The 27,768-nt window shown below is 39.6% G+C and overlaps 1 protein-coding gene across 1 annotated transcript; it reads left to right on the top strand.

The window, feature by feature from the left end:
- Positions 1-7,212: 7,212 nt before the first annotated feature.
- On the top strand, positions 7,213-26,325 carry LRRC8B (leucine rich repeat containing 8 VRAC subunit B). Its single transcript, XM_064719744.1, has 5 exons — positions 7,213-7,318; positions 20,109-20,163; positions 20,987-21,086; positions 21,759-23,917; positions 24,909-26,325. The coding sequence occupies exons 4-5, from the start codon at positions 21,785-21,787 to the stop codon at positions 25,179-25,181; spliced, it is 2,406 nt and encodes an 801-aa protein (XP_064575814.1). The 5' UTR covers positions 7,213-7,318; positions 20,109-20,163; positions 20,987-21,086; positions 21,759-21,784; the 3' UTR covers positions 25,182-26,325.
- Positions 26,326-27,768: the final 1,443 nt, after the last annotated feature.

The following is a 27,768-nucleotide window of genomic DNA, read 5'->3' as shown; positions in this document are numbered from 1 at the left end:
CAGACTTCCTATACTTTCAGCAGTGTGAGGGTCCAAAATTTCTTCTTCAAAGATCACTAACTTAAGAGAATTTTACCAGTTCAGGCACAGCAGGGTAAACAGGAGTACTGAGCCTAATGATTAAATACATTGTCTGATGAATACAGCATTCAACAGTTTTCATAAAATTAAATCAGTCCTGAAACCCAGGACTCAGCTAAAGTAATAAATTTAGGTGTGGTGAGGCATTTGCTCTTTAAGATTTATCTTTCATACATAAAAATAATATCTATTTCTATATTTTAAAAGTAACTTTGCCATCACCCAAATTTAACTTTCCTGACCCTTTCTAAGGACCCCAAGTATCTTGTACTGAGGTTCAGTTTGGAAGCATCTCTCTCGTTTTGTAACTGCTTAATAATGCCTCCTCAATTTTTGATAGAAGTCTGCCATGGCAGCTTAAGATATTCTCATTGGAACTAAGAATTAGTGCATTTTTAGTCTAATTTCTTTTTATATAATCAAGCTCCTTTTTTTTTTTTTTTAAGAGGAAAGGAGGTCAGGAGTTTCTACACTTCAAAACTGATTAGTGAAGCAGTTGAATTGAAGAGGACAAAATTACTTGGCAGAATTTGGGTGCCCAAGCACACTATTAACAATCCATAAAAAAATCAGCTGACTTCAACTGTGTTTTGTCAGTTTTCTGCCCTAGCTGCAGTAGATAGGACTCTAATAAATCTGTATCTTGATCAAATCAAAGTAGAGATGAAAAACATAAATTTTAAATCAGCTTTCCCTTGGCATACAGCCAACACTTTCCAAAGTGGTATTTTACAAGTCATAAAAATATAACCTTATATGTGGCTGTTCCAAAAGGCAGGTATATGTGGTAATTTCCTTTTTATATGAATTTAAGGCCCTAAAGATTTTTTTCATCAACAAGAAAAAGCATTTAATTACTGATGGTACATACAAGGCTTTGTCACACACTTGTTTACTAACAAGAAATGGACAAAAGCCTATTTTTCTCATTACAAAATCCACTGAACAGCAGATGAGAGAATCTCTTTGCTCACAATTCCTCTTCTCAGTGTCATCCTCTATGGCTTTGCTCCCTCAGAATTGCCCAGCTATGCTTTTCAAGGCCTGCTTTTCAAGCCAAAGCACAGAAAGGCAGGCTGGTGTCTGAGCAGCTCAGTGTCCTGCACCCATGCCTGTGCAGAGGGTGAGGCAGGACACCCACACTCCTCTCAGCCGTGGATAATTTGGAGTCTCTTGGGTGGGAGGGACCATCCTCACCCCCAGCCCATGGCCCTGCTGCCACTTCACAGTCTGCCATGCTGTGGCTGCAAGCCCTGCTCCAGAAACAGTGTGAATCTTTTGCAAATCCTTATTTGAGGAGATGAGGAATTAGTGTGCCATCTTGGAAAGAATGCAGGATAATACAGAGGAAGAAGTACAGCCCAAATATCTCTCAAGCCCAGCTTTATTCCTAAAGGCTGAGTCCTGCCAGCATCTGGATTGGAAAAGAGGATGTGACTCTGCTCCCACACTGTGTGACTAACACTGCATTGCATAAGGGAAGTCTAGGAAGCTGGAAATACTTCAGTGAGAATTTCCCATATTACTCAGAGTATGGAATAATAAACAAATGCATAGGTTTTTTCAGTCATTTGGGGTGAGCTGTATGACACATATCTGACTACATTGTTTTGTGATTAAACATTCCAAATATATGCCAAGGAACTCCCCATAACAGGTTGTGCTGTAAGCATTTATTTTGATTCTCATTTTAAAATAATGAGTTTTTCTTTTCTTTCCTGGTAGGCTGCACTGTTACAATTTGCTTATCAGATAGTAGTTACTGTATAAGCTTGGCATTGTTTTAAAAAGGGCATAATGGCCAATTAATGTGATCCTGGAATTCAGATTATACTTGCTTTATTGCCTCCAAAGATCTAATCTTAGAAGGTGCTGAGAGGACTCCAATTTTAAATGACCTCATACATTTTTAATGAAAGTATGAGAAAGAAAATTGAATGCAACTGCAGAGAGAAGCAGGTGTTGGAAAGCTCTAGCATTTCTTAGCAGTACCCACAAACAATTAATTTATTATTTGGATATTTTTCATACCACCAATGCTGATCTTATATTGTGTCTATGTACTTTTGACTTCATTATAAAATTAAATATTTTTTTATTGTGAGGGTTTGTGGACAAAATTACCTCTCCCCCCTGTAGAATAATACAATTAATAAAAATGAAAGAGGGTATGACAATGAAAGTATTTTCTGACAAATTCCAGAGGTACCTTCCTTGTATTTGAATTGAGGTAAAGATACTTCGGTGTAACAGACCTTCCTGTCTTATTTTTCCTATGCTCACTAGAAAACTTAAAGCAAGTTTCTGTTGAGATGTAGCAGAGACATTTTTTCCTTATGGGTTCCTCAAGTTAGCAGAAAGTGATTCTGTGACATTTTTTCTGGCATGGGCTTCAAATAGTAGAGAACTGATGTGTGCACTCTCTGGAGGGATATTGGGGATAATTTTTCCAGATAAATCACTGAACAATCTCAAAATACACATTCAGAAAGAAGACTGAAGGGAATGAGGAGATGATCCAGATGAAATGTGTGCTGAAAGACAAATAATTTGCCTTTGGTCTTTTGATCTGACAGCTTCCCTGAGGATCCAAGACTGCAAGGTGAGGAGCAGATTCTGGGTTTTTGTAAGGCCAAGTTAAATGGGAAAGAGCCTATACTGGTAGGTCCCAAACTGAGTGTTTCAAAATGATGCAAAGTGAAACCTTGTAACTAAAAGTGTTTAACTGATCCACTTAGTTTGGATAACCCCGAAGTGGGGAGCAACACCACACCTAAACCAGGCTGCAGACTGAGGCAGCAGCAACTGATGAAAAATTAGCTGGGGACTATAATCAGCAACAAGAGAAAACTTGAAGGGAGTGACCCTCTTGGGCTGTCCCAGTTGAAATCAGGGCTGCATGTCTGAGGCCTAACAAGGGCAGGAACAGCGATGACATTAAATAACAATCTGCCTTTTCAGAGTAAATTTCACTGTCGGGGAATTTTGTTTTAGAATTACATCTGTATTTTCTACTCCTCTTCTTCTATCTTCAGCTTATTCATCTTCTTCCTATGTTTTGAAGTCCACTAAAAGCCTTCATTCAGCAGTGTATGTGAACAGAATCTTTGTTCAGTAAAATGCTTAATTATGTTTTTCAGTGGTGTTCTTACAAATGAGTTAGGAGCATGTGTAGTACTGCACTGGGACCAGTTCCTGTCCTTGTGAAGGGCAAGAATTAAGCACAGTCTTACTCATGTATCTCTGCAGTTCTTTCTCCCCTTCCTTCTAACACTCATCCTCAGCTGAGGACAATATTCCAACCACTGAATGACTTAAAGGCAAGACCCCTGTATCTGAATACAGTAGCTTCCATCAACCCCCCTGTAAAATGTCGTACTCTGGGTGTTGCAAGCAGTTTGGAACAGATGGCCAGGTAGGAAGTGTGGCACTCAAATAAAATTCACTGTAGCACCATCTTAGTTTTCAGAGAGTCACAAGAGGTGCAGGCAATTCTTGACTGTCTTTTTTAAATTTTTTTCTCTGCATGGCCCTATAAAGAAATAAATACCTGATGATTTGGGTAAAAGGTATTTTAAAATATTGTTCTAATTTCATCTGGCATAAAGCTGTCAGGGTTTTGGAGGGAATATGAAATGGCAGACTCTGAGACTCCCAGTTTTCACATTATCTATGGCTTTGAGATACTCTTGTCTTGAGAAGAAAGTACATTGATATTTCTGTCCAGTTGATACTCGATGAAATTTTTATGACTATCCTATTCATCTGATGAATTATTTTGAGCTTTGCTAGTTTGGCACGACCCGCGCAGTCCGGGAGGAGCAGGGGTCTCGTCGGAGCGAGAGGCAGAGGAAGGCGCGCAGGTCCCTGCGGGCAGGCAGAGTGTGACTGCCCACGGGTCCGGCAGAGGGAAGTGTTGTTCTGAAATACCTCCCTGCAGGAGAGCCTTTGTTGGTCACTGCGAGCCACGTTACTGCACCAGCAATCAATGATCTGGAGCGCATGGAACATGGGATTTATAAATTGTCAGTAGAAGACAAAGAAACTTTAGCAAATGCCAGAAGGAGCAAGGAGCAATGATCAGGATGTGCCAGGAAATTAAATGAAATCATATTAATAACTTGTTATTAATATAATTTAAGAGAAAAAAAATGGGGTTTTTTTATTCTCTTAAGGAGAATAAATGATAGTATGGAATTTTAGGAGTTAAAGAGTTGTGGTTCAATAATTCATGCTTCAGCTAAACATGCAGCTGTAGCCTTTCATATGGAAAGACAAGATCCTGAGAATCAGATAGGCAGAAACTCACTTGGTGATCACAAGGCAAGTTGTCATAGGGTGCTTTATTTACAGAGCAGGCTCAGCTTCAGATACTGCTGCCAGCATGATCACTGATGAAGATGCTGCTGCTCCTGCAACCCCAAGCACTGCTGGAGGGTTAAAAGACAAGAGAAATATCATCTCTGTAATATTAAAAAGAATTTTCAATAGAAAATACTTTAAAGTGAAATTTTTACTGTATTAACCTTTAAAATATACAGCACTTTCCTATATAGCTTTCCCTTTCTTACTACATGGAATTTCCCAAAATTGTACAAGAGAAGGGGTTGAAGCAGATGCTCTGGATACCCAATAGTCACACTGAGCATAATATTTGAAACAATTTTTTTCATATATATATTCAAAATTGTGTTTGTGACATCTAAATAGCAAGTTAAAAAAGATCAGGGGATGGCAGGATGTGTGAAAGGAAGCTCAACTTTCACAGTATTGTCAAGCTGTTGTTTTTCAGTATCTTTTAGATGGCTGTCACAAACAAATAGAATGAGTGTTGGAGCTTGAAGAACATTTTCCAGATAATGTTGCTTGAAAAACCCTGGAAGAAATTCATCCTGAAATAATTGTCACTAAGCTAACTTTAAAGGTGAGCTTGATTGGCTGGGTATACAGTGAGTAGTTGCATGGATAAAACAGGGCTGTTTTTGAGTAAGATGTTAACAAAAGATTTCCTTTGCTCAGAGATTGGTGTGGTGTGACTGATGGGCTGAGTCCTCCCCTTGTGCTTTCCTATGAACTACTCAGTATCAGAGTAAAGAACTAAACCTAGATAATTGTGCTGCAATCTTCTGCTCAAGCAATGATGAACCTTATGAACATTAACTTCCTTGTTCTGACTTAATTCAATACTTTGATTCTTAGTGCAAATAGTTATTTGTTTTATAATTTAGGCAAATGTGAATTTGTCTTCCCAATATATTGCTGACAAAAAGAAAATATGGCAGATCCCAGAGAAAGACTTTTAATTTTTGTCTTAGTAGGAAACAAGATTATAAAACAAGATGTACTTTTATTTATTTTGCTCAGGGATGGGGGAAATAGTCCCTGTAAAATGGATTAAATAATTCCTCAGGGAAACCCTAATAGAGCAGAAAATTTGTCTCGCTGATACAGCCAGCTAAGGAGGCGGCAGATCATGAGACAAAAGGGAATTGGTCTCCTGGGAAGAGACTGGCCTGCTCTCTGCTGTTTACCAAACCTCACCAAGGACTCTTGGAGCGGTAATTGCAGACAATGCCACGATGTTGACATCTTTGCGGTGACAGTAGCTGTTTCTCTGAGCTTAGATTACTATCAGCATACATAGCCTAAGTAGAAACTGTCAGCCTAAAACAAATACATTCCCTGCTAGGCTACCACCGGGACTGCAAACTAGAAAAACAAACAGTCTTTTTTTTTCAACACACCTCTTCACTGGTATTTCTACAAGTTTGGATTAAAAAGCGAGGCTCCCTTTTGTTTTAATCAGTTTCACTTTTGGCTCCAGTGCAATGCTTGTGCTTCCTCAAAAGCATGATGTCTCTTTTAAATTGAAACTAACACTACTAGCTAAATGTGTACTGAATACATATTTGAAAACTGTGAATACAATTTGAAAATTGTTGGCTTTTGTAAAATTTAGTGTCTTTGCTATTTAAAATGAAGGCGGTTTTGTACAGCTGCAGGGAAAAGGATTTTTGTGTTTCACGGAGGAAAAGCAATATTTTGAAAATAGTCCCTTTTCCCACGAAATTGATGACTGGACAGAGAATAAACATTACCATAACAGAGCCAGTGTAAGGAGTGTGATTATACTGTAAACAGAGTTTAGACTAGGTCCTTGCAAAGGTGTTACTAATAATGAAAATATGTCAGGACAATTACTTGAATAGAGTGAGCTGTTTGCACGATTAGGAGGAGGGAAACAGAGCCCGTTTGTCCCAGTTTTTGTAGAAATCTAGGTAGGAATAAAAATTTTCCTTCAGGCTTTCCTGCCTTTGCCCAGCAGAACTGCCCTCTTCAGACATCTGGAGAAGGGAGCTTCACTGCCTACTGGAGGAGGTGCAGAGGAAAGTCAAATCAATTATGACTTTTAAAAAACGTTGTGTTTATTTGTGAACTTTATAATTTCGATATCAGTTTTTTAGTGGAACTAAGTGCCACAAAAGAGTCCAGTCGCACAGACTTTTGACTGTTCCTGTCAGAAAGGGTGGCCGGCGTTGGGTGTCCCTGGCCCCGGAAGGAGACCCCCGGTGCAGCAGGACATTCGCAGCGGCGGGGCCGCGCCTGGGCCGGGAGCTCATCCCGAACGGACCCGCGCGGCACCGCTCCCCAGCATCACCGGTACCGCTCCCCGGCATCCCCGGCCCCGCTCCTTCCGCCCGTCCCCAGCGGGGGCCGGGGCCGCTCCGGGATCCGCACCCCGGCCCAGCCGAAGCCTCCGGTGGGATTAAATTGCATTTCGCGAGTGTCACCGTGTCTATTTTTATTTGCTAACGGCCGGCTTTCTCACTTCCTCCACCTCTTCCAACGGCTCGGGTTATTTAAACGCCGGCACGCAGAGGGGGGTTTGCTGCCTGCGGGCCGGCACGGCCGCAGTGCCGCACCGAGAGGCTCCAAGGGGGCCGGGAGCTCTTCGCTCCGCAGGCAGGGGCGGTCAGGCGGCTCCGCAGGTGAGCGGCGGGGCCGGGCCGGGGCCGAGCGCAGCGCTTTTGTCCGCCGCAGCTCCCCCGCCCCGGCCCGTCAGCGGCGCCCCCGGCCGCGCCCCATTGGCTGCGCGGGCGGTAACGTGACAGCGGCGGGGCCCGCCCCAGACGCGCCGGTTGGAGCCGGTGCCTCGCGCTGCGCCGCCGGCTGCCGCGCGGACGGAGCGCGCGGACCCAGCGCCGCTGCGCGGGCGGGCCGGGGGCGGCAGGGCCAGGTAAGGGAGGGGCGGCTGCCGCTGACAGGTGCGCCGCGGGCCCGGCCTGTGAGGGAGGCACGGGCGGAAGGAGGGGAGCGGGGCTTTCCGAGGGCAGCTCTCGCAGTCCCCGCTTTTCCCGGGGTTGCCCCTCCGCCAGCTGACCGGGAGGGCGCTGCCATCCCGCGGGGTGCCCGGCGCCGCTCGTCGGATGGCCCGGTGAGCCTGCGCGGCGGCCGCCCCGTCCCTCGGCGGCGCCCGGCAGCGGGGCCGCTCACCTGCCGTGGCCCCGCGGGCCCGCCGAGACAGAGAGGGACCGGGCTCGGGGCGCCGAGCGGGTCTGTGGCAGCCCCAGGGCCCGCGGGCGGAGCTGGGCGAAAACCGCTCTGTGGTTTGCGTAACCGATATCTGCGTGTCCTCGAGTGACCCGGGCGCTACAGGTCGCCTGGGGCCGCTCTCCTCCGCCCCGGGCTCGCCCGGCCGGGCGGCAGCTGCCACCCTTCGGCCCCGGGAGTGCGGGCGGCACCTGCCCTCGGGCAAGGGCCAGGCGGGAGCCAAGTCCCAGCCTCCCCGCAAGCGAGAAAAGAGTTAAGTCAGTGCTGAGGCCTGACAGTTCTGCGTGTCGAACAAGAACCGTCCTTTTTGTCGTTGCCTTCCTTTCTCCTGCCTGGCCAATGCGTTTCTCGTCCCAGCTAGTCAGGGATCTTGCAGCAGCCCCTTGCGTGGCAGCCTCGCTTTGCGCCCTGGCTGAGTTGTGCAAGTGGCGCCAGGCTGACTTTGTGCCCGTCTTCTCAGGGAAACTGGGGCAGCTTCCTGGCTTTGGGTCAGAATCTGGCCGTAGTGAATGCTGCAGTTGACCAGTTATATAGCAGTGATTAAAGCAGACTTCTCTAAAGCTTAATTTTATATTAAGTATGTAATTAATTATGCTGATAAGGTAAGCTGTGTTTGAATTGGCCCCTAGTGTGGTCATTTAAAACTATACCTGTGAGGTAGTCATTGAACAGCTAGGTTTATTATGGTTTCAAGTATTCATGCTATGTATCTTCTGCTGACTCTCAGCTTTCTTTGTTTGCTGAAAGGGTAAGGTAAGACATCAATTGTTTCAGGTGTCTTGGAATTTTTTCTTAAGTACCTTCATAGCAGGGAGGGCAGCGGATTAGGCCTTACTGATCTGTCTTGTTTAACTTCAAGAGAGTGATGAAGGAAAGCCCATGAGGTTGTCAGTGATATCTTACAGTACTTGTAGAATTTATTAAATATCGTCCATCTGTATTGTACATGTTTTCTTCAGAATCCATGTAGCTCAGATGACAGCGTGAGGAATAGAAGAGGTAACTTTCCTTCAATATCTGTGGCCCTGAGCAGTGCAAAGGGCATGAAATGAAAAGAGAGTGGAAATGAGAATGATTATGGCAGAGAACCAGTAGTTAATATATGATACAGGGGGATTTTTAAGAGTTTTCTTGAGTGTTTGAAGCATTCTGTTGTAGCCAGATAACAAATGTTTATTGGAGAGTTTTACACTAATATATATTTTTGCATTCACACAATGCAATTGACTTATAACTTCAGTAGGATTCATGTAACTTTTAGAAATTGTGCAATATTAACTTGCTAGTTCCCTTACACTTTTGAGAGAAGGGAGTTACTGGTCTGGCTTGTATTTGTTTCCTCTTTCGGGAAAACATGGTTTTAATGGGGAGAAGATTGCCTTTTGTTTATTGCAAGTTACCAATACAGCTGTTGTTTGAAGTTAATGAAACAATGTAGAATAATTTTTAGAAAGGGACCAATAGTGCTAAAGAAACATCCATCTGTATTCCAGCATTGCAAAATGAACCTTGTAGAGCAGTATGTTCCAAAGAAGTATTTTTGTAAGGGGGATGGAGGGGGAAATCTTGTCTGTCTTTAGCTGCTGCAGTGCCTGCGCTGCCTGATGTGCTACAGGTAGCAAAAGAGGCTGTGGCACTGATAATACTAGTTCAGCTAACAATACCTACTGCTAAAGCCATAAAGCTTTACTCAGCTAGGATTAGAAATGGATGTTTCATGTGACTAAGGGGATAAGGTGTGGTTTTTATGGGTCTCTGTGCTGCCTATCTAAGTGTTTCACACTGCTCTCTGTATTCTTAGCACTAACCTGTGGGCTGTATTTATCCTTAGGCATCCTTATAACAGCTGTTGAGCTGTTGTCTTGTAAATAGTGTGATTCGGCCAGTTGCTTTTGCAGTTATTCTTTTTAAAGATAAGTTAGCAGTCTGTGCTGTGGTCATGAAGCTATTTGGTTCGGATATCATGGGTTGCCATGTAGAAGGTTGAGAAATGTAAAGTGGAATTAATATTCTAAAGTTTACATATGATGTCTTTAATGTTTGAGTGGCATAGGTTATGCAATTCCAGTTAGAGTTTTACTAGACTTGATGAGTGGGCTTCAGTTTATTGTACTTCTGCTTGGGTTTGGGGATTATTTGCCCCAAGAGTTGTTAGTCTGATACAAATGAGTTCTGGATTTAATTTTTAGCTTGTTGAAATCAAATTGTAATTCACTGTTGAACTAAAGGGTCATAATACTTATGAATAGTTTGCCCAGCTATTTGATTTAAATTTACCCATATGAAAAGGCTGTGCTTTGTAGTGGTGTAGTACTTTGGGAGGAAGGCAGATGATGCAGCTCTCAGTAAAACTGTTATAAATGCAGAGTTCAAGGGACAGTGCTGACACACTCTTCTGATGTACACCCACAAGGATTCTAGGGCCTTTCAACAATCAGAAAGGAACTGTGGAGAACTTGTAATTGACTTTTTCAATTTAATTCTCACTGGTGTTGCTCCATTTCAAAACAATATATTTGCACATGCTGAAATAAATGATATGACTGCATTTCCATTGTGAGGGCTCAGCCTCCACGTATGTTTGGATGCTGTAAACTGAAATGCAACTTCTTATTCTGAAATTGAGAATTTAGTTGACTCTGAGAAACTAAAAGGATTGAAATGCTGGTAAGGGGTTCAGTGATACCAATAAGACTATGGTAGTAACATAATCTGGTTGCTACTAATTGTGAGTAGAATTTAGACATTGTTACAAACACTTTGTTTCTTTGTGAGATAGTAGTTTGAATTGTGATTTCAGTTAGCAAAGTTTCAGTTTTGTGACGCAACAGCTACAAAACCGCGGTCATGTAGTTTGCTCAGGCTTAATTAAAGTGGCATTGATTTTTAGAGCTCTTATTTCAGTTGCAGAAAATGTAACCCTGTATTTCCCAGACATTATTGCCTTGGTTTTCTGGGGAAAATACCGGTATTCTGACAAGTTCAGGTTGTGAAATATTTCTTTAGCTACTTTCTGGTAGCTAAAAAAATCATTTGCCTCCAAATATGAGGATCTGCTGCACAGAAATTTAATGGTAGCATATTGTGATTTTAATGCTGAATTATTAGTCCTTTGAACTAATTTTTCTTTCTAAATGAAAGCAAAATCTTAGTGTGCATTTGTTATGTAACCCAAAATATTTGAAGAAGAGAGGGAATTTGAAAATTTTTAACTAAAACCTGTTTGTTTCTAGCCTGTGTTTAAATTACTTACAAGATAAACTTTAATTTCCAACCTATGCCAATGCAAGTGTGAAACAGATTGTTGTTTTTCCAGTGCCTTTTCCAAGTAAATACTTTTTTTTTAAACATTAACATTGTTTAAATACTAACTTTGCAGTGACACTGACTACAAAGTTGGGAAAATTGTTGCTTAATTGAAGTGAGATGGGATATGTCAATACTCAAGTGATTTACCAAAGAGGAGTTAAAAGCAGTGTCTGCTTTACTTCAAATTATTATTTAATTTCATACAAATATGGGGCTATAACTTTAAAGTAAAGTTCTTAATTGATTCAGGTGATGATAAAACCTTGACTCTTGTTTTTGTAGTTCTTAAACTCGGCTACCTACTAAAGTGTGCTTCTGATTAATATTGCTATCTGAAAAACCTTACCAGCTGTTGGGTCTCTTCAGACAGCCTGCTCAAAAAAGGAAATTTTGCACAGTTGGAGCCTCGCACAGCACACTTGGGTTTGATGGAAGTACAACGCGCGAACACAGGTCCTGAACTAGCTTTGTGTTTTCTCAGGAAACAAAGCAGGATTACTGTGGATTTACTGTAGAATTCAAGTCTGATCACTTGTTTGTGGTTCTGAAACTTAGCATTGTTCTAGGAGATGTTTCTGATAGGTACAGCGTGACTTTCGGCTCTCCTGATCCCTGCATATGTGCAGCTCTGAACTGTACAGTTATGTTTAGGCATGCTATTTGTGCAGACACTACCACACAGGGTGTGCAGTGTGAAATTTGTCTTTCAGTCCATTCATTTTATTAAAAGAAGATGTAGCTGGTTGCTTTGTCCAATTAGTAAATACATAATGCAGAGTAATATGAATAGGAAGATACTTAAGAGGCTGAGGGGGTTGTGCAGCCACATTGCACGCTGCTGGAGGATTGGTAAAGCCTGTTCAATTTCCATGTCGAGCAGGCTTGTATTTGACTCTAGTCCCAAGTTTTTCTTTTTCTTACTTTGGGGTGGGGATATTCTTTAAAAAGATAATAAGATGGGCTTCAGGAGAGCTGGCATACAAAAGGAGTGAGTTTGCATCAGATATCAATTGGAAATTTATCTGTTCTCATTATTCTATTTTAGCTGTTTAGACCAAACATCTAGAATCGAGTGTTTCAGTTTGTCAGGCTGGCATTCATGAGTAACTGTCTTTCCAGTTAAACAAGATGAAAACCTGCTGCTTCTAAAAGGAGATATGAGCCACTACTGAAAATCCAAATCAGCTTTCTGATGTCAGAACTAATAGAGTGAAATGTGTTTCTGTATTGCTGCCCTGATAATTATATTTTCCTAGATGCAATTAAGTTCTTGTCTATGGAAATAATAATATTCCCTTCTAGAAAGTTCTCCATTAATCTTACGCAGCATCAGGAAAAATTAAAACTAAAAGACCATTTTTTGACCAATCTTGTGGCTATATTTGTACATGGTAATAATTATCTTGCAGAGACAGAATACATTTGGTATCTATTTTTTGTGACCTCAGTTGCTGTTTCCATTCTCACATCTGCTATCCTGAGAGAATGCTGCTTGGTCTTTGCAGTCTATAAATGTTGAAAAAACTTTGTTATCCTTTTTTCATCCAGATGTTCAAATTTTAAGTTATTGTACTAGATAACTGTTCATATTTTAGAAACATCAGAATTATTCTAGGTAGAATGAGGACTGCAAATAGAAATTAATATTTCTGAGATCAGACAAAGGTGATAACTGTTTGACCACTATTATGAAAAGGAATAGCACGTATTTCCAGCTCTCAGAACCAAACAGAAGCTTAGCACAATCCAAAACAGCTAAATAGCTGGTAAGAAATTATTAGTGTATAATATTCCTCATTTAAATAATTTTTTGAAAATAGCAGAAGTGTTACCATAATTTTGCAGTTGAGACGTTTGAGTTGGAAAGAAATGAAATTACTTGCATGAAACGATTCAGCTGTCAGAAGTAAATTATTAACTAGGTTAGGTATGGTTATTGTTTTGGAAAGCAATGTTTGAGCTAGGAAATTCATATAGAATGGAGGTTCTGAATAACAATAACCACTGGATTTCAGTATTCTGCTCTCTGCAGAGGTGGTGTGAAAAATGTTGGCACCTTCCATTGTTGTCTAAATGCAGTGTGGTTGAATTCCTTATTCCTTTATTTAGAAGAAGCAAATCAGAATATGAACCTGCTTTAGTTAATACCTGAGTACATATGATATTACAATGCCATGTAACAAATGATGTTGATAGCCTAGTTATAGCAACATGTTATCTTGTGGACGACAAAATTGACCCAAATGCTTACCTGACTTGTTAAGCAGGATTTGTAGTCAGTGTGCTTTATTCTGCTGTGACAGCAGCACTCTTGATGGTGCTTGAGAAATTAATTCAGAGTTGGTTCATGTTTGTGGACATATTCCTAAGTTCTTCCTTCTGAGACTATTCTCTTATTTCAGACTGGTTTCCAGTAAGGCTAATGAAGTTGTCTTGGCTGTTTCAAATGTCTTTGGCCATTTATGATTTTATTGAGGACACTGAAAATGGAAAGAGGGTGTATGTGCAATTCCTTGCCTTTTCCCAAGGAAAGAGGGTCTCTTGTTATATAATTCTAACTGTATTATGCTGCTAGGTCCTTTGTACTGTTACTGCTCTTGAAGACTGAAGATAATAAGCTATACTATAAATAAAGAATCTGCTTGTAGAAAAAGCTACTAGTATTTAAGTTGTGAATATTCTCTAGTGTTCTCTATGCTTTGCTTTCTGATGTCCTGAGCATGGCAGCACAATGAATTGACATCGTATCTCTGACTTACGGAAACTGAAGGGACAAAAATTAATTTTCTATTGTAATACTTATCTTGGTATGCAAAATAAAATAGATACCATTGATGCTCATTGAGAATGCTGGAGGGATACTGCTGATACCATTGTCTTATGGTTATGTAGTCATATTTCCCAGCATGAGAAAGACCCAAAAACATGGTTACAAGAATAAAAAGGTACAATAAGCAAGCTTGAAAAGTCGTATTTCATGCAGTTGGAAGGTGTCTGATCCTGTGTTAGCTGTGTTAGTACTGGGATGAGGGACTTGATGTACTGTTGTGTAAGCTGGTTTCTGGGAGAGCTACCAAAGGTGCAGTTAAAAGACCTAGGCTGGGACTAATGAGGCTGCTTTTGGTGTCATCATGCTTGTTTAGGAAAGAACAGGTGAAGCACTAAGGAGACTTCTAATATTTAATGTTCCAAACTTGCTCCAGGATTTCTTTGGAACTTGGAAGTAAAGACTGTAGTATCTTTACAACTGAGTTACTGACTTTAAAACCTAACTGGGAGATGGGGGAAGGACAAAGGAGGCCTGTTCTTCTAGATATCACTTGAGAGTGTGATCTGTGCCAATTTCCTGGTATCTTCCTTGACACATTTGGGCTGGAATGCTTGACAGCATGGCATGCCTGGAGAGAGCTGTCTCCTGTGGTTTAAATTAGCATTAGCTGAGCACTTATGGACTATGTGCTTCTGGCCTGAGAAGGCAGATACATTTCCAATACAATTCTCTCCCCTTCTTTCCATCCCCACTAGATTCTCATTCTTCTTTCCCTTATGCTAGAAAGCCCCTTCCTTTAGTCTGATTTCTCAAGTCACCATTCCTTTGTGCATTCTTAGTCTTGCTGTTCTGATTCTGGTTTTGTTGCCTTTTTCTGAGATGATAAAGCTCTTTAGACATCCAGATTAGGTTTGTACAGGGATGGTGCCCTTTGTTGCTGCAAGTATTTTCTTGGGTATTAGTGAAGGACAGCCTTTGCTGCTCTGAGAGCTACATCATTGCTGCCACATTCTTCCAATAATTTCCTTTTCAAAGTGGAGTATGTGCAATATACAGCTGCTTGGAGAAATGTAAATTAATGAAGCAAACAAGAGTGCTAGCGTTTCCAATGAACACAAATTATATAAGTTATTAATTAAATATTGGGATGTAACTAGGTAAGTATCTATTGTATGATCAATATAATGCACTCTTCTGAACAGATGCTTGCATTGATATTTCTTGTATTCAGTATTTTAGAGGCTGATATGTCTCAAGTTTTAAGTTATAACCTTAATTTGTATATTTTAAAAATGCATCTCTGAGTTTAAAAATAGTACTGAGACAGTAAAGCTGTAAAAAACATTGCTTACTAGAAATGCTCAGATTTGATTCTGAGTCCAGATCCTGCTTGGTTCATTAGGGATCTGAGAAAGCACCATGGCTACAAATGGAGTTATATGCTCTGGACAAGCAGACAGCTTGTTCTTAAAGAGATTGGTAATGTTGATGCAATTACATGAAAGCAAATCTGGTCCACCTTTCATTTTACTGTATTTTTTTTACCATTAGAAGTCTTATCTATCTAACTCTGTAACATACTTTTTCCAAATCTTAGGTTTGTACCTACTTACCAATTTTTCTACATTTTATTTTGTAGGGTTTTTCTGCAAACTGATTGTCTCACCTATCTCTGGTTCTAAACTTGGGTTTAAACTGAATCTTTTTCTCACTTTCTAGGAGCATAGGTTGTGACCTATTTCAGATAGAACACAATCCTTAATTTAAGGAGAGGGCTGGAGAAAGTGCTTTTACTAGTAAAAATATTTATATCTGAATGTGAATTTGTGTTTGAAATTCCTGTATGGGCTAGACTTGAATGAAATAAAAAGCACACTTAACACAACTTTTAAATGCAAAACTCATAATGCAGCTTTATTACAGAGTTTAATCTTCAAAATAGTGGACTTGTTTTTACCCTCCCATCTTGTGAGAGTTCAGCTCCAGTACCTTCATGCCCTTGGGCAGAGCTAACTGATGTGGTCCTGATCTGTGAGGGCCCACAGGTTTGTCATTTTAGGCAGCTGGAATGTTTGAATGTGGTCCGTCTCCCTAGTGAGTGTTTGAACAGTGACAGATTTTACAACCAAAGTTTATCTCTTGACTGGCCTTCCTGGAATAGAGAAAAGGCTCAATAGGTGGATATCAGTGATATTTAATGAGAAGTTAATATGGCTCAAGGAAGACTGGTCTGTTTTGGAGGCTGCAGGCATAGGAAGGAAATGCACAATGTAATGTGTCTAGTCCTGCACTGTCAGATTTCAGGAAAGTCTTGTGCTTGTAAAGCTAACCAAATTGGAGTAATGTTGTAACCCCCCTTTTCTTTTAACAATTATACAATTACAATACACATACAGTTCCAGCTCTCAGGCTGCCACAGCTCTCGCCCAGCTCTCGGCTGTCTTAGATACACACACAGAATATATACATATCCCTATACAGTCCCAGCTCTCAGGCTGCCACAGCTCTCAGCTCTCTTTAGATACATACATAGAATATATACATATCCCTATACAGTCCCAGCTCTCAGGCTGCCACAGCTCTCGGCTGTTCGGGGGATTCCATACCTTCTTTCAATGTTTGGTTGCAGTGTTCTTCCTCACACGGGGCACCAGTTGTTGTAATCTTCGCTGCAGCGTTGTTCTCGCCTCTCTGCTGGGGCTCTTCTCCATTCTCTACAGCACAGTCCTTCCTGTCTTCTCAGGGGCTCCTCTTGGGCTCTTGACCCACCCCTATTTATTTCAGTTATCTTCACGAGCTACAGCTGCTGCCCAACTAAGGACCCTGCAGCTGCAGCTCGTTTGGAGCAACTCGGACCCACACAGATCCCACAATACAACATATATTCAGGCCCCCACAGAGTAAAGCATATTTTCAATTTAGATTAGACTGCAACTTTAGACTATACAAAGTATTTTTCTTACATTAAGTGTACCAGAGAAAGAAAGAAGAGCGAAACTGCCTTTAGGTTGCTTTTTTTTTTCCACCTAAGTCCTTTTGTGTTGAACCTGGGAATGTTCAAGCTTTTAGGTAGTTCAGGAAGCTGAGATATACTTGGCATGTTCTACTCTTGGTTTTTTCAGCTTCATGAAGATACGATAGTGGTATAGTGAGGTAGTAGTTACTTGATCTTAAGATTTTTTTATCAACTTATGGGCTGTGCAATGACCTTTGAAGCTGTAGCAGTGAAGGGTAAATCTCATAAAGTAAAGGGTAGCCTAACTCACTAAATTTTAAACTATGTTTACAATTCTTTTCTCGAGAAATTACTTGGCTATAAAGGTTCATGTAAGCCTTCCCCCAAGAGCAAAGACTGATTTTTAAGCAGTGTAAAATTTTGCTGTTACTGTTTTGCACCTTATGTTCAGCTGTCTTGAGAGCAGGAGTGTTTAAGAAAGTCAAGGGCCTCTATGCAGTCCAGGTACACATGGTTGAGATTGTCTGTAGCCTAATTTCTGAGTATTTGGAAGGACTTTGGATCTTTGATTATTTAACAGGTTGATATGGCAAACTTGGAATAATGTTAATGTAGTGCTGAAGATCCAGTGCTTGAGGAACATACTGTTTATTGTAGAGTGTGGGAATGTCTTTGGATTTGTTTTAAATACAAAAGGATAATCACTTACACATATTTAATTGTCACCTGTGATCTTCTTCAGAAGGAGCTGGAAAGAAGCTTTCTCTAATCTTGTTTGTGTTATTCAGCATTCAGTGGAATACAGATTCAAAACCACAATCCCTATCAAAAAGGTCCTGCAACTGAATCTCTGTATGCGCAGGGTGACCAACGTACAGATTCTGAAAGAATCACAGCTTAAAAAGGGGAGAGGCAGTCATGTAAATGCTTCTGCTAAGAGTAAATATGGCAGTATCATTCTTTATGGAGTCACTTGCACCAGAACTCCTGCAGTACCTCGCTGTTTGCTGTTTACAGAATACTTGAGAAAGGGAGCAGTAGCATGCCAATAAAAAAAGGTTTTGCCAGGAAAGATCTGGTGTGGGTGATGAGCGTGTGTATGTGTAAAGTTTGTTTATTTTTGTTCTTTTGGGAATTTTCATGAGGTTTTATTTGCAAGGCTCAAGCTGTGCATATAAAACCATAAACAGGTGCTGGGAATCTCATAGGGGAGTCTCAAAACTGCATATGAAGCAAAACTGATATTTTTAGTTCATTGTCAAACTTAATTTTCTATCCAAAACTTGAGAAGAAAAAGTGATCTATTTAAACTAGCTAGAAGCTAAGTTGGTTCTGTAGTTCAGGAATGATTTTTGATAGAAAATTGATTAAACAAGATACATTACTTAGTATGTCAGCATCTCCCTATCTAGGCTGAGAAGCAGCTGCAAGAGTCTAAAGAGACTGCCTGAAAACTTGGTGACTGTGTTTCTTTGAGAGGGAGGGGAAAAAAGCAAGACAGGGGGGCCATGGGAGTACCTGTCAAGTAGTTGCATAAAGCTTTAGTTGTATAAATCTATTTTGATTAAATTAGTATGTCAGAAACACCAGTTGAATACCATTTAGGGAGGACAGGCAAGGTAACTGCCTTGCTGCAAAGACATCCCTGACAACATGTGCCTAAAATTCTGTGGGCAATGACCAAATGAGAGAGCAATGCAATACTAAGTACCCTTTTGGCAGCTGGGGGTGGTGGTGGGTGTCTGATGCTTACAGATAATATTTTTTCAAAACGAGAGCCTTTTATTCATATTCTGGATATGTTTCTGCTGTTCTGATTTAATAAGTCTTGAAGGAACTAAAAATTACCTCAATATTAGTGGTCTTTATTACTTTATTTTTCTGGCCTGTGTCTCTGTATTGGTCTGGAGTAACTCTCCTGAAGTCATCATCTTGCCTGGGGCTAAGCTTCATTCTCTCTTCTTGTAAGAAAGATTGCCAATTGAGTTAGGCCACCTTTGAAAAGCTTTTATGGCTTTGATATGGGTTGAAAGCTGCTGGAGATGAGGTTTATCAAATCCATTACAGTTCAGCATTATTCCATTTGGTTAGCCACTCTTGGCATACAGATAGGATTTGAAAGAAAAATATCTTCAGCAAAATTATCATCAATAATTCACGTGTTTATGTTACAATTGTATATACTGCATACTCTCTGCAAGGCAGAGAGGTGACAAAGCAGTTTATAGAAACAGACCTCACAAAGTTACCTGGGTCAGCCGCAGATTGAGTTCTCAGTCTGTACAAAAACAAAGCATTTTTTATTTTTGAGCACTATGTCATTGGTTGAAAAAGGTGTATTGAGTGATGCATAGTCTTAAGTATACCAATATGATTTTCACAGAATTGTTCTCAATTTTGTAAATTTTAGGGAAAATGCTTTATCAAAGAGTGTTAACTGTTTTATTGTACTCTGAATTTTGTCCTTTGTTTTGAGCAGGTATGCCTTATTCCCCAAGAATACTCCAGTAAGCATTCAGTTATATGAATCATCTAAAAATGTTTGTATCTCCCCAAGTCCCTGATGAGGTTTCCATGTTTGTTAGGAAAAGAATTGCTCCCATCCTCATGCCCATTGGACCTTTCACAGTATGTTAAACCGTCAGCCAATTTAGTGAAAATTTTGACTTTTCAAGTGATTTTCTTTTTTAAAAGTTTGCTATTTTTACCTTTTGATCTTACTTTGTTGCATCATTCAATATATTAATCTCTTAGTGTGTTCTTTACAACTTTAACAGAGGTCCCAAGTCTTCCATTTTTATAGCATTTTTATTAACATTTTTATAACAAACTTCAAGCAAGAAGAATTGACTGGTTTAAATTTTAGGCTGGAAGGGAAAAAATGTTTTTGATTTTCTTCTGTTTACATTCAAATCAAGCATGTTTGGCTTGAGTCAAGATGTGATCCAGGTATTCTTTGCAGAACGAAAGCCTTAATTTGAATGGGTTTAGTATCCCTTTATGCTTTTATACTGACAAATTTATATTCAAACCACAAGAATTATGTCAAAAGAACTCATTTTAAAGGCATTTGAAATGTGCTTTTGGAAGTTGGAGTGATTAAAGAAATTGCTATTTTTCCGCTGTGTAGCATCTCAGCTGCAGAACTTGTAACTTTACGTAAATGTAAAAATTGTTGAGCTTACATGGCTTTTAGTGCTTAGAAAGGGGAGAATGACAAAGCCATTACTTTATTTCTACTTCAGGAAAAGCAACTTTCAGGTAGTGAACACGTAGATAATTTGAAGGAGGTGGCATCTTGTAGATCCTTAGATCTTTTACTCATAGATGTTGGCTCTTTGAAATGCTGCTGTGGAAGCAGTAATGAGCTGCTGTTCTAATACTCACAGTTTTTGGAGTCCAAACATTTCACAGTCTTATGACAATTTATTTTCCTTACAGGAGTGTATTGTAACCATCCAGTCCTTCTTCAGCTGCTTTCCCTTGGGTGGGCCTGGTAAGTTTTTGTATTCTATTACAGATAGCTTTGTCATTGCAAGAAGGGTTAATTTATTTTCGGTCATTTTTTCCACTTGAATGTGGAGTAAGAATCAGGTTCAGCTATTGTTTGACTTTTATAACAGTTTGTCAGCTCTGTTTAAAATTGAAATGTACAGTACCAATATATTATAAACAAGAGACAATGTGTGCCCAGGTGGCCAAGAAGGCCGATGGCATCCTGGTCTGTATCAAAAACAGTGCAACCAGGGGCACCAGGGCCCTTCCCTGTGCTCAGCACTGGGGAGGTTCTGCCTCGAGTGCTGTGTCCAGTTCTGGGGCCCTGACTACAAGAAAGGGATTCAGGGGCTGGAGTGAGCCCAGAGAAGGTCAGTGGAGCTGGGGAAGGGTCTGGAGCACAGGTTCTGTGAGGAGCAGCTGGGGGAGCTCATCCAGGAGAAAAGGAGGAACTTATCAGTCAAGGGCAACTTATCAGTCTCTACAGCTGCCTGAAAGGAGAGTGTTGCCAGGTGGGGGTCAGTTTCCCAAGTAACAGGTTCATAGTTATTTGGGGGAAAAAAAAATAACTTCCTTGTTGAAATAGGGCTTAGCTGTAGGCAATTTTCCTGGGTGTTTGGGGATTTTTCTGTTGATGTGACTGCAAAACTTTGACTTTACATGCTGCATGATCACATATATACATCCTTTTCCATTTCATGTAGCTGTAGCAATGCAGAGCTTAATGGAGGCATAATGAGGCAGCAGTTGTAATGAAAGCTGAAATGTTTGCTCTTTATTTACATTGTCATTAAATAAGTATATTCAATGTTTTCTTCATCCAGAATGAAGACAAATGTAAAGATGGCATGTCCAAGGAATTTTAAAAGGTGTAGACCTCCTGACTGAGCAGTGTTGTGTTTTTTATTCTCTTTAATTAGTAAAGTAAGTATGAATCAAACCTATGCTTCTGGGAGTTAAATGTGTCATTTTTATATATATATAACAATATTGAACAATAATACATTGTGCCACCTTAATTTTAATTCTGCCAATACGCTTAGTTCTCTTGATGGGAGAAGATGAGGAATTATGTATAAGAATATGTAATACACAAGGGCTTTTTGGGAATTTGTGTCTTTTTAATTGGGTAGAATTATTTAATCTGGTAGAAGATTCTAAAAAACAAGAGCCATCATGTTCATGTACCACTCTGATTTTGGAATTCTTCATAAATAAAAAATCACTTATGTAAGTTTATAATGGTAGTGAAGGACTGCTAATAGTACATCAGCCACTTCTTTGACTTATACCTGTTTGTGGCTTCTACTGCAGCAGTACCCAAATGTTTGGTTTTAATATACCTTCTCTCAGGCTAGTTTCACTCTTTAAGTTTTTGCACTCCCACGTACCTTTCCTTAAAATAAATCCATGAGATGATGGATGGGGTCAGGTCCCAGAAGTTCTTGGATCTTTTTGCTGTGCTCTGGAGTCCAGGTCACATGTTACACATATTTAGAACTGCGATAACAATAATAGATCTCAAGTATTTAATGGTGAGATTTTTTTTTAACAATTCTCTAAGAATGTCTTTTCTTCTCTTTTTTCTTCTACCAGCTGCTGTTCTCTCACAGGTGAAAGTCATGATCACGCTAACAGAACTCAAATGCTTAGCAGATGCCCAGTCATCCTACCACATACTAAAACCATGGTGGGATGTCTTCTGGTATTACCTCACCATGATAATGCTGCTAGTTGCTGTGCTTGCTGGGGCTCTCCAGCTTACTCAAACCAGAGTATTGTGTTGTCTTCCTTGCAAGCTAGAATTTGACAATCATTGTGCTGTGCCTTGGGATTTAGTTAAAGCCAACCTTAACATGTCAGCTAGCTCGACAGCACCGATAATCATCCCGCTTAAAATCCAGAATTATCTCCATCGGCAGCAGTATTCCTACATCGATGCAGTGTGTTATGAGCGACAGCTTCACTGGTTTGCCAAATTTTTTCCATACCTAGTGCTTTTGCATACCTTCATTTTTGCAGCTTGCAGTAATTTCTGGCTTTACTATCCCAGTACAAGTTCCAGGCTTGAGCACTTTGTAGCCGTTCTTCAGAAGTGTTTCGACTCGCCCTGGACAACGCGTGCCCTCTCAGAAACAGTTGCTGAGCAGTCTGCCAGGAAGTTGCCAACAGCCAAATCAAAACCAGCAATTTCATCACCTCAGTGTTCAGGAGACATAGGGGCCAGCAGACAGTCCCTGCCATATTCACAACATGGCTTGGAAACAACTGGAAGAGAAAATTCCAGTGTTCTTGACAAAAAAGAAGGGGAACAAGCTAAAGCTATATTTGAAAAAGTGAAGAAATTCAGAGTACACGCCGAAGAAAAGGATGTCGTATACACAGTGTATATGAAACAGATTATAGTGAAAGTCTTTGTAGTTGTCATAATAGTAACTTATGTCCCCTACTATTTATCATTTATTACACTTGAAATTGATTGTGTAGTTAATGTTCAAGCCTTTACAGGCTACAAAAGGTACCAGTGTGTTTATTCGCTAGCAGAAATTTTTAAAGTTTTGGCTTCATTTTATGTTGTTTTGGTGATCTTCTATGGATTAACTTGTACTTACAGTTTGTGGTGGATGTTAAGAAGTTCACTTAAGCAATACTCTTTTGAGAAGTTGAGAGAGAAAAGTAATTACACTGATATACCTGATGTGAAGAATGACTTTGCATTTATTCTTCACTTGGCAGATCAGTATGATCCTCTTTATTCCCAACGATTCTCAATATTCCTGTCTGATTTGAGTGAAAATGAGCTCAAACAGATAAATCTTAACAATGAATGGTCAGTGGAAAAACTGAAAAATAAACTAGTAAGAAACTCCCAAGACAAGACTGAACTTCACCTTTTCATGTTAAATGGTCTTCCAGACAGTGTCTTTGAACTGACAGAAATAGAAGTTCTAAGCCTGGAACTTATTCCTGAAGCCAAACTTCCTTCAGCTGTGACCCAGCTTGTCAATCTCAAAGAACTCAATGTTTATCATTCATCACTAACAATGGATTATCCAGCAGTCAACTTCTTAGAAGAAAATCTGAAAACCTTGCGTTTGAAGTCTAGTGAGATGGGAAGAATTCCATTTTGGGTCTTTCATCTAAAAAACCTACAAGAATTGTGTTTAACAGGATATTTCATGCTAGATCATCACAACTCTATATACAATGATGGCTTTCAGGGGCTAAAAAATCTGAGATCAATTCACTTAAAAAACAACCTTTCCCGTTTACCTCAAGTGATCACAGATCTTCTGCCTTCTTTACAACATTTGTCTATCAACAATGAGGGAAATAAACTGATAGTGCTAAATAACCTGAAGAAGCTGGTAAACCTGAGAACCTTGGAACTAATCTGCTGTGATTTAGAGCGCATTCCCCATTCCATTTTTACCCTAAACAATTTGCATGAAATTGACTTAAAAGAAAATAATCTCAGAACAGTGGAAGAAATAATTAGTTTCCAACATCTTAAGAATCTTTCTTGCTTAAAATTGTGGCACAACAGTATTTCGTATGTCCCAGTGCAGATTGGTGCTTTATCAAATCTGGAACAGCTGTATCTAAATTATAATAATATTAAGAATGTTCCATTGCAGCTATTTCTTTGCAGAAAGTTACACTATTTGGATCTTAGCTATAATAAGCTAACCTCCATCCCTGAAGAAATCGGTTATCTGACCAACCTGCAGTACTTGGCTTTGACAAAAAACCATGTAAGTAGAACTTTGAATTACTACTCAAAAACAAAAACAGACTTAAGCTGCTATTTCTTCTGGAACAACCTCTAGCTTTTGTGGTGTTCATGATTAAAGTAAATGCAGAAAAAAGGGGTGGTGCTTGTTTAATTACTAAAGCTTTGGTATCAGCAAAGCTCACATAATACTAAATAAGTACTGGCCTGGTTTGTAGCTGCTTAAGGGCTTTGACCCAGAGATGGTATAGGTTAGCATGGCTGCAGAAACAGATCTTCCCTTGTCCTGCAGTTGTCAATCCTATGTAGTATTTTAGTGGAAGTGAGCAGTGTTTAATGTTTGCCTTAAAACATCAAGCTGAAAGCTAAAGTGAATGAGCAGCTGGTTGATGAGCATCTCAGGTGTATGACTGGGAAGAGAGAAATAATTGTGGTTGATAACCTCACAATCAGTGCTAAACTGCCTGGCTCGTTAGTGTGGAGCTCAGGCTTGTGAATTCTTCTGAGGTTTGTAATTGTTTGCATTGCTGAAGGGTTTTGGATGCATTGCATCCTGGTTTTGGATGTTACGTGTCAGTAGAGTGGGTCAGGACAACTTCACTGCACAGATAACTGCTTTTACAGGTTTCACAACACAAGAGCTGCTAATACCTCTTCACAGTCTGTGCTTTTTCTTCATTAAGTGATTCTTTGGAATAGTAGGCTCTTCCTCTGCCTGGCCACCTGCACATGTCTCCGTGCAGTTCTGCGTGCATACATGGATGTGCTCCCCCTTGCAGGCTTGCTTGTGCCAGGAGCTAAGCAGCTTTGTAAGAAAACAGGGATAATAAAACCATTGTAGTGCTCTCAAGCACTTGATCACATAATGATAGAGGAATTACAGTCTTCCTTGTCCTTTCACAAACTAAGAGGGTATTTCACCCTAAAATAAAAAGGGGAAATGTCAAAACACACAGCTGCACATAGGCTAACACCTTCTAATGTATTTTATTTCTGTTCTTTTCTTTTTCTAGATTGAAATGCTGCCTGATGGATTATTTCAGTGCAAAAAGCTGCAGTTTCTTCTTCTGGGAAATAACAGTCTGATGAATTTGTCCCCTTTTGTGGGTCAGCTACTGAATCTTGTTCACTTAGAGCTCATTGGGAACTATCTTGAATCACTTCCTGCTGAACTGGAAGAATGTCAGCTCTTAAAGCGAAATAATCTAATTGTAGAAGAAAGGTTGTTAAAAACACTTCCACCTCGTGTCAGAGAGCGTTTGCAGGCATGCCCAGATAAGTCCTAAGTTTAAAATGAAACTCTGCATTGTTGTATTCTACAGGTCTTGCTTAATATCTCTCTAAAGGTCTGTATAGCTAGAAAGGAGTGAAGGAGAGAGAGCAATTTACAAATCAGTCTTAAACTTAAATGCATTGAACTAAGTTGATTGTATTGTTGATTGGAAAAGAAAAATTTATTCAGATTCAAACAAAAGATGCAGCCTTTTACAAGTAAACATGTTTGAATTTTGGAACGTGAATTGTTGGTTAGGTTCTACTGATTGAAAGAATTCAACTAAATGTTGATGGTAGTATTGAAAAAGAAGAGATGATTGCCTGGCTATAGTGAGAGTGTATATACTTTTTTCCTATAAGAATTTTTTCTGTTGATAGCGATGATTTAAAATAGTTTTATTCCTGCCATATGAGGTCTAAGAACTGTCTTGAATTAGTTTCTAAATATGAACTCTTCTCTAACTTAGGATGTATTAAATTAAGAGTTTAAACTATTTGAGCAGTTTATTGCATGGGGTATACGGAAAGTAATTTTTCAACATAACTTAATTTTTAAAAGCTTTTGACAAGTACTAAGCATTAATTCTATAATTGTGGAAGATGCCATTTGAATCTTGCTATTAAATACCTAGAACTGGTTTCAACATTTTGTCTTAAAAATAGTAAATACAAAATTAAATGTTGCCTAGAAATTGGGAGGAATCAGAAGAATCTGAAGTAACTGTTGTGCGCATGTCCTAGAGAACCAATCTTACATTACTGATCTGCAGAAACAATGATGGCAAACAGAATAGTTGCAAAGTTGTCTTCTGTATGTTGTGAGCATCCCAGGTGTTAGTGTAGTGTATGTTGCTGATTAATATTTTTATAACTTCTCATTACTGACTGCCTCAGTGCAGCTTCTCCACACCCAGCTATTGGGGAGAGGGTGAAGGAGGTTTGAAGTTTGTATTAGATAGGGACAGAAAGAGACAAATAAAACAAACTAAACAATCACACAACTTACAAGCATTTGGGAGGAAAAGACAAGAAGCATTATAAGCTTTGCCTCTTCTAGGGATGTAATAATTTCGTAAATCAGAGTGGTGGGAAAAACTCTTATGCCATCCTTAATACTTGCAAAACTGGATGGAAATAAAATGTTTCCTGACTTCATTCTTCTGCTGTGCGCTGTTTTATTATATTTGAAGTCTTAATTCACATTATGTTTATCATGTTCACCAGAAACATAAGTTATGGCCCTGGGGAAAGAAGAGGTTAGCATTCTTTCCAAAAACACATTTTAAAACTTTAACATAATACAGTTTTCAAAAACTAATCTCAATTATGGGTTAAGCAGATGAAGTAAACTGCCCGTAATGACTTTGTGTTCAAGAAGTGTGCTAACAAACTGCATTCCAATTTGTAATAACAAATCATCACAGATGAAACTAGTTTTAGTACTAGACTACTTTTAGTCATCTCTTGCTCCCATTCCACTGCCAGTTTTTTGGAGTGTAATGTTATCCTGAATGAAAATGCCCAAACAACTCTTATCAACATGAAAGTAGATGTCTTTGCAGGAGCAGTGCAAGAGGTGCATGTTTATCCACTGTGCTGATGGCATTCCAAAGACCTTTGTAGTTGGAGCACTTTTCTTCTCAGGGAACCAAAGTGTGGTAAAACAAATTGCTTTCTATGTAGTTCTAGAAATGTTTAGTTTAAACTAGTTAGTTGTGTTTATGTGCAGACCAGTGCTGCTTGAACAGTGTTTCATAATGTCCATATGTAACTCCTCCAAACTCTGTTAACTCATTTTGAGTTGTATAACAGTCCCATAGGAATTGACATGGTTCATCAACAGAGCTAGTTGTGGTACATGTGATTAAACCACAATGCATTGACTTACACCCCTGTGGCAAGACTTGTGTTAATAATTGCAATAGGCCTGTCTGGACTTCATAACTTAACATTAAAGAACACATTATGCCAAAATTTGACACTTAAGACTTGCAGTCTAATAATTTTTATCAGATTAAATGTGAATTTTCTTTAAAGCTTTTTTCTAAATTAGAAAGCTGTGTTGAAAAAGTTAAATAAGCAAGTAATTGACTTGCTAATAGCTTCAACTTTTTAGGAGTGCATCAGTCCTTTTCCATAATCAACCAAACTGATGAAGGTGAAAAATTATCTTAAATGTGCATTCTACACTAATTTTGTCAGGAGTGAATTAACAGAAATAACTTGGAGAAAGGTACTTAATTTCTAAAATGGTAGAGGATTTGAGAGCCACATGTATAATTAATAATAATATTGTTTTATAGGCTAAATGGGTTACATTTTTTGCAGACTTTAATTTGTTCACTCTGCACCCCCTCAGAAGGGTTGGATTATTTTAGCTGCATGTTTGGGTGTTTAAAAAACACTCAGACAAAAGCCAGAACATGTAAAGGCTATGATATCTAGCCTTGTTTTCAAACCACAGTGCCTTTACTATCCCTTTTGTACCATGAAACCTAATCCAAGTGCTTAGAATTGAGGATGGAAACAAATGTAACTCTGAATTCCTTGAATTCACTTCAGCCATTACCTTAATATTCACTGTTTCTTCAAAACAAC

The sequence above is a fragment of the Zonotrichia leucophrys genome, chromosome 8 (assembly GCF_028769735.1).
Source record: "Zonotrichia leucophrys gambelii isolate GWCS_2022_RI chromosome 8, RI_Zleu_2.0, whole genome shotgun sequence".
Classification (NCBI taxonomy): domain Eukaryota; kingdom Metazoa; phylum Chordata; class Aves; order Passeriformes; family Passerellidae; genus Zonotrichia; species Zonotrichia leucophrys.
Note: the sequence above shows the minus strand (reverse complement) of the source record. Positions and strands in the feature narration are given on the sequence as shown.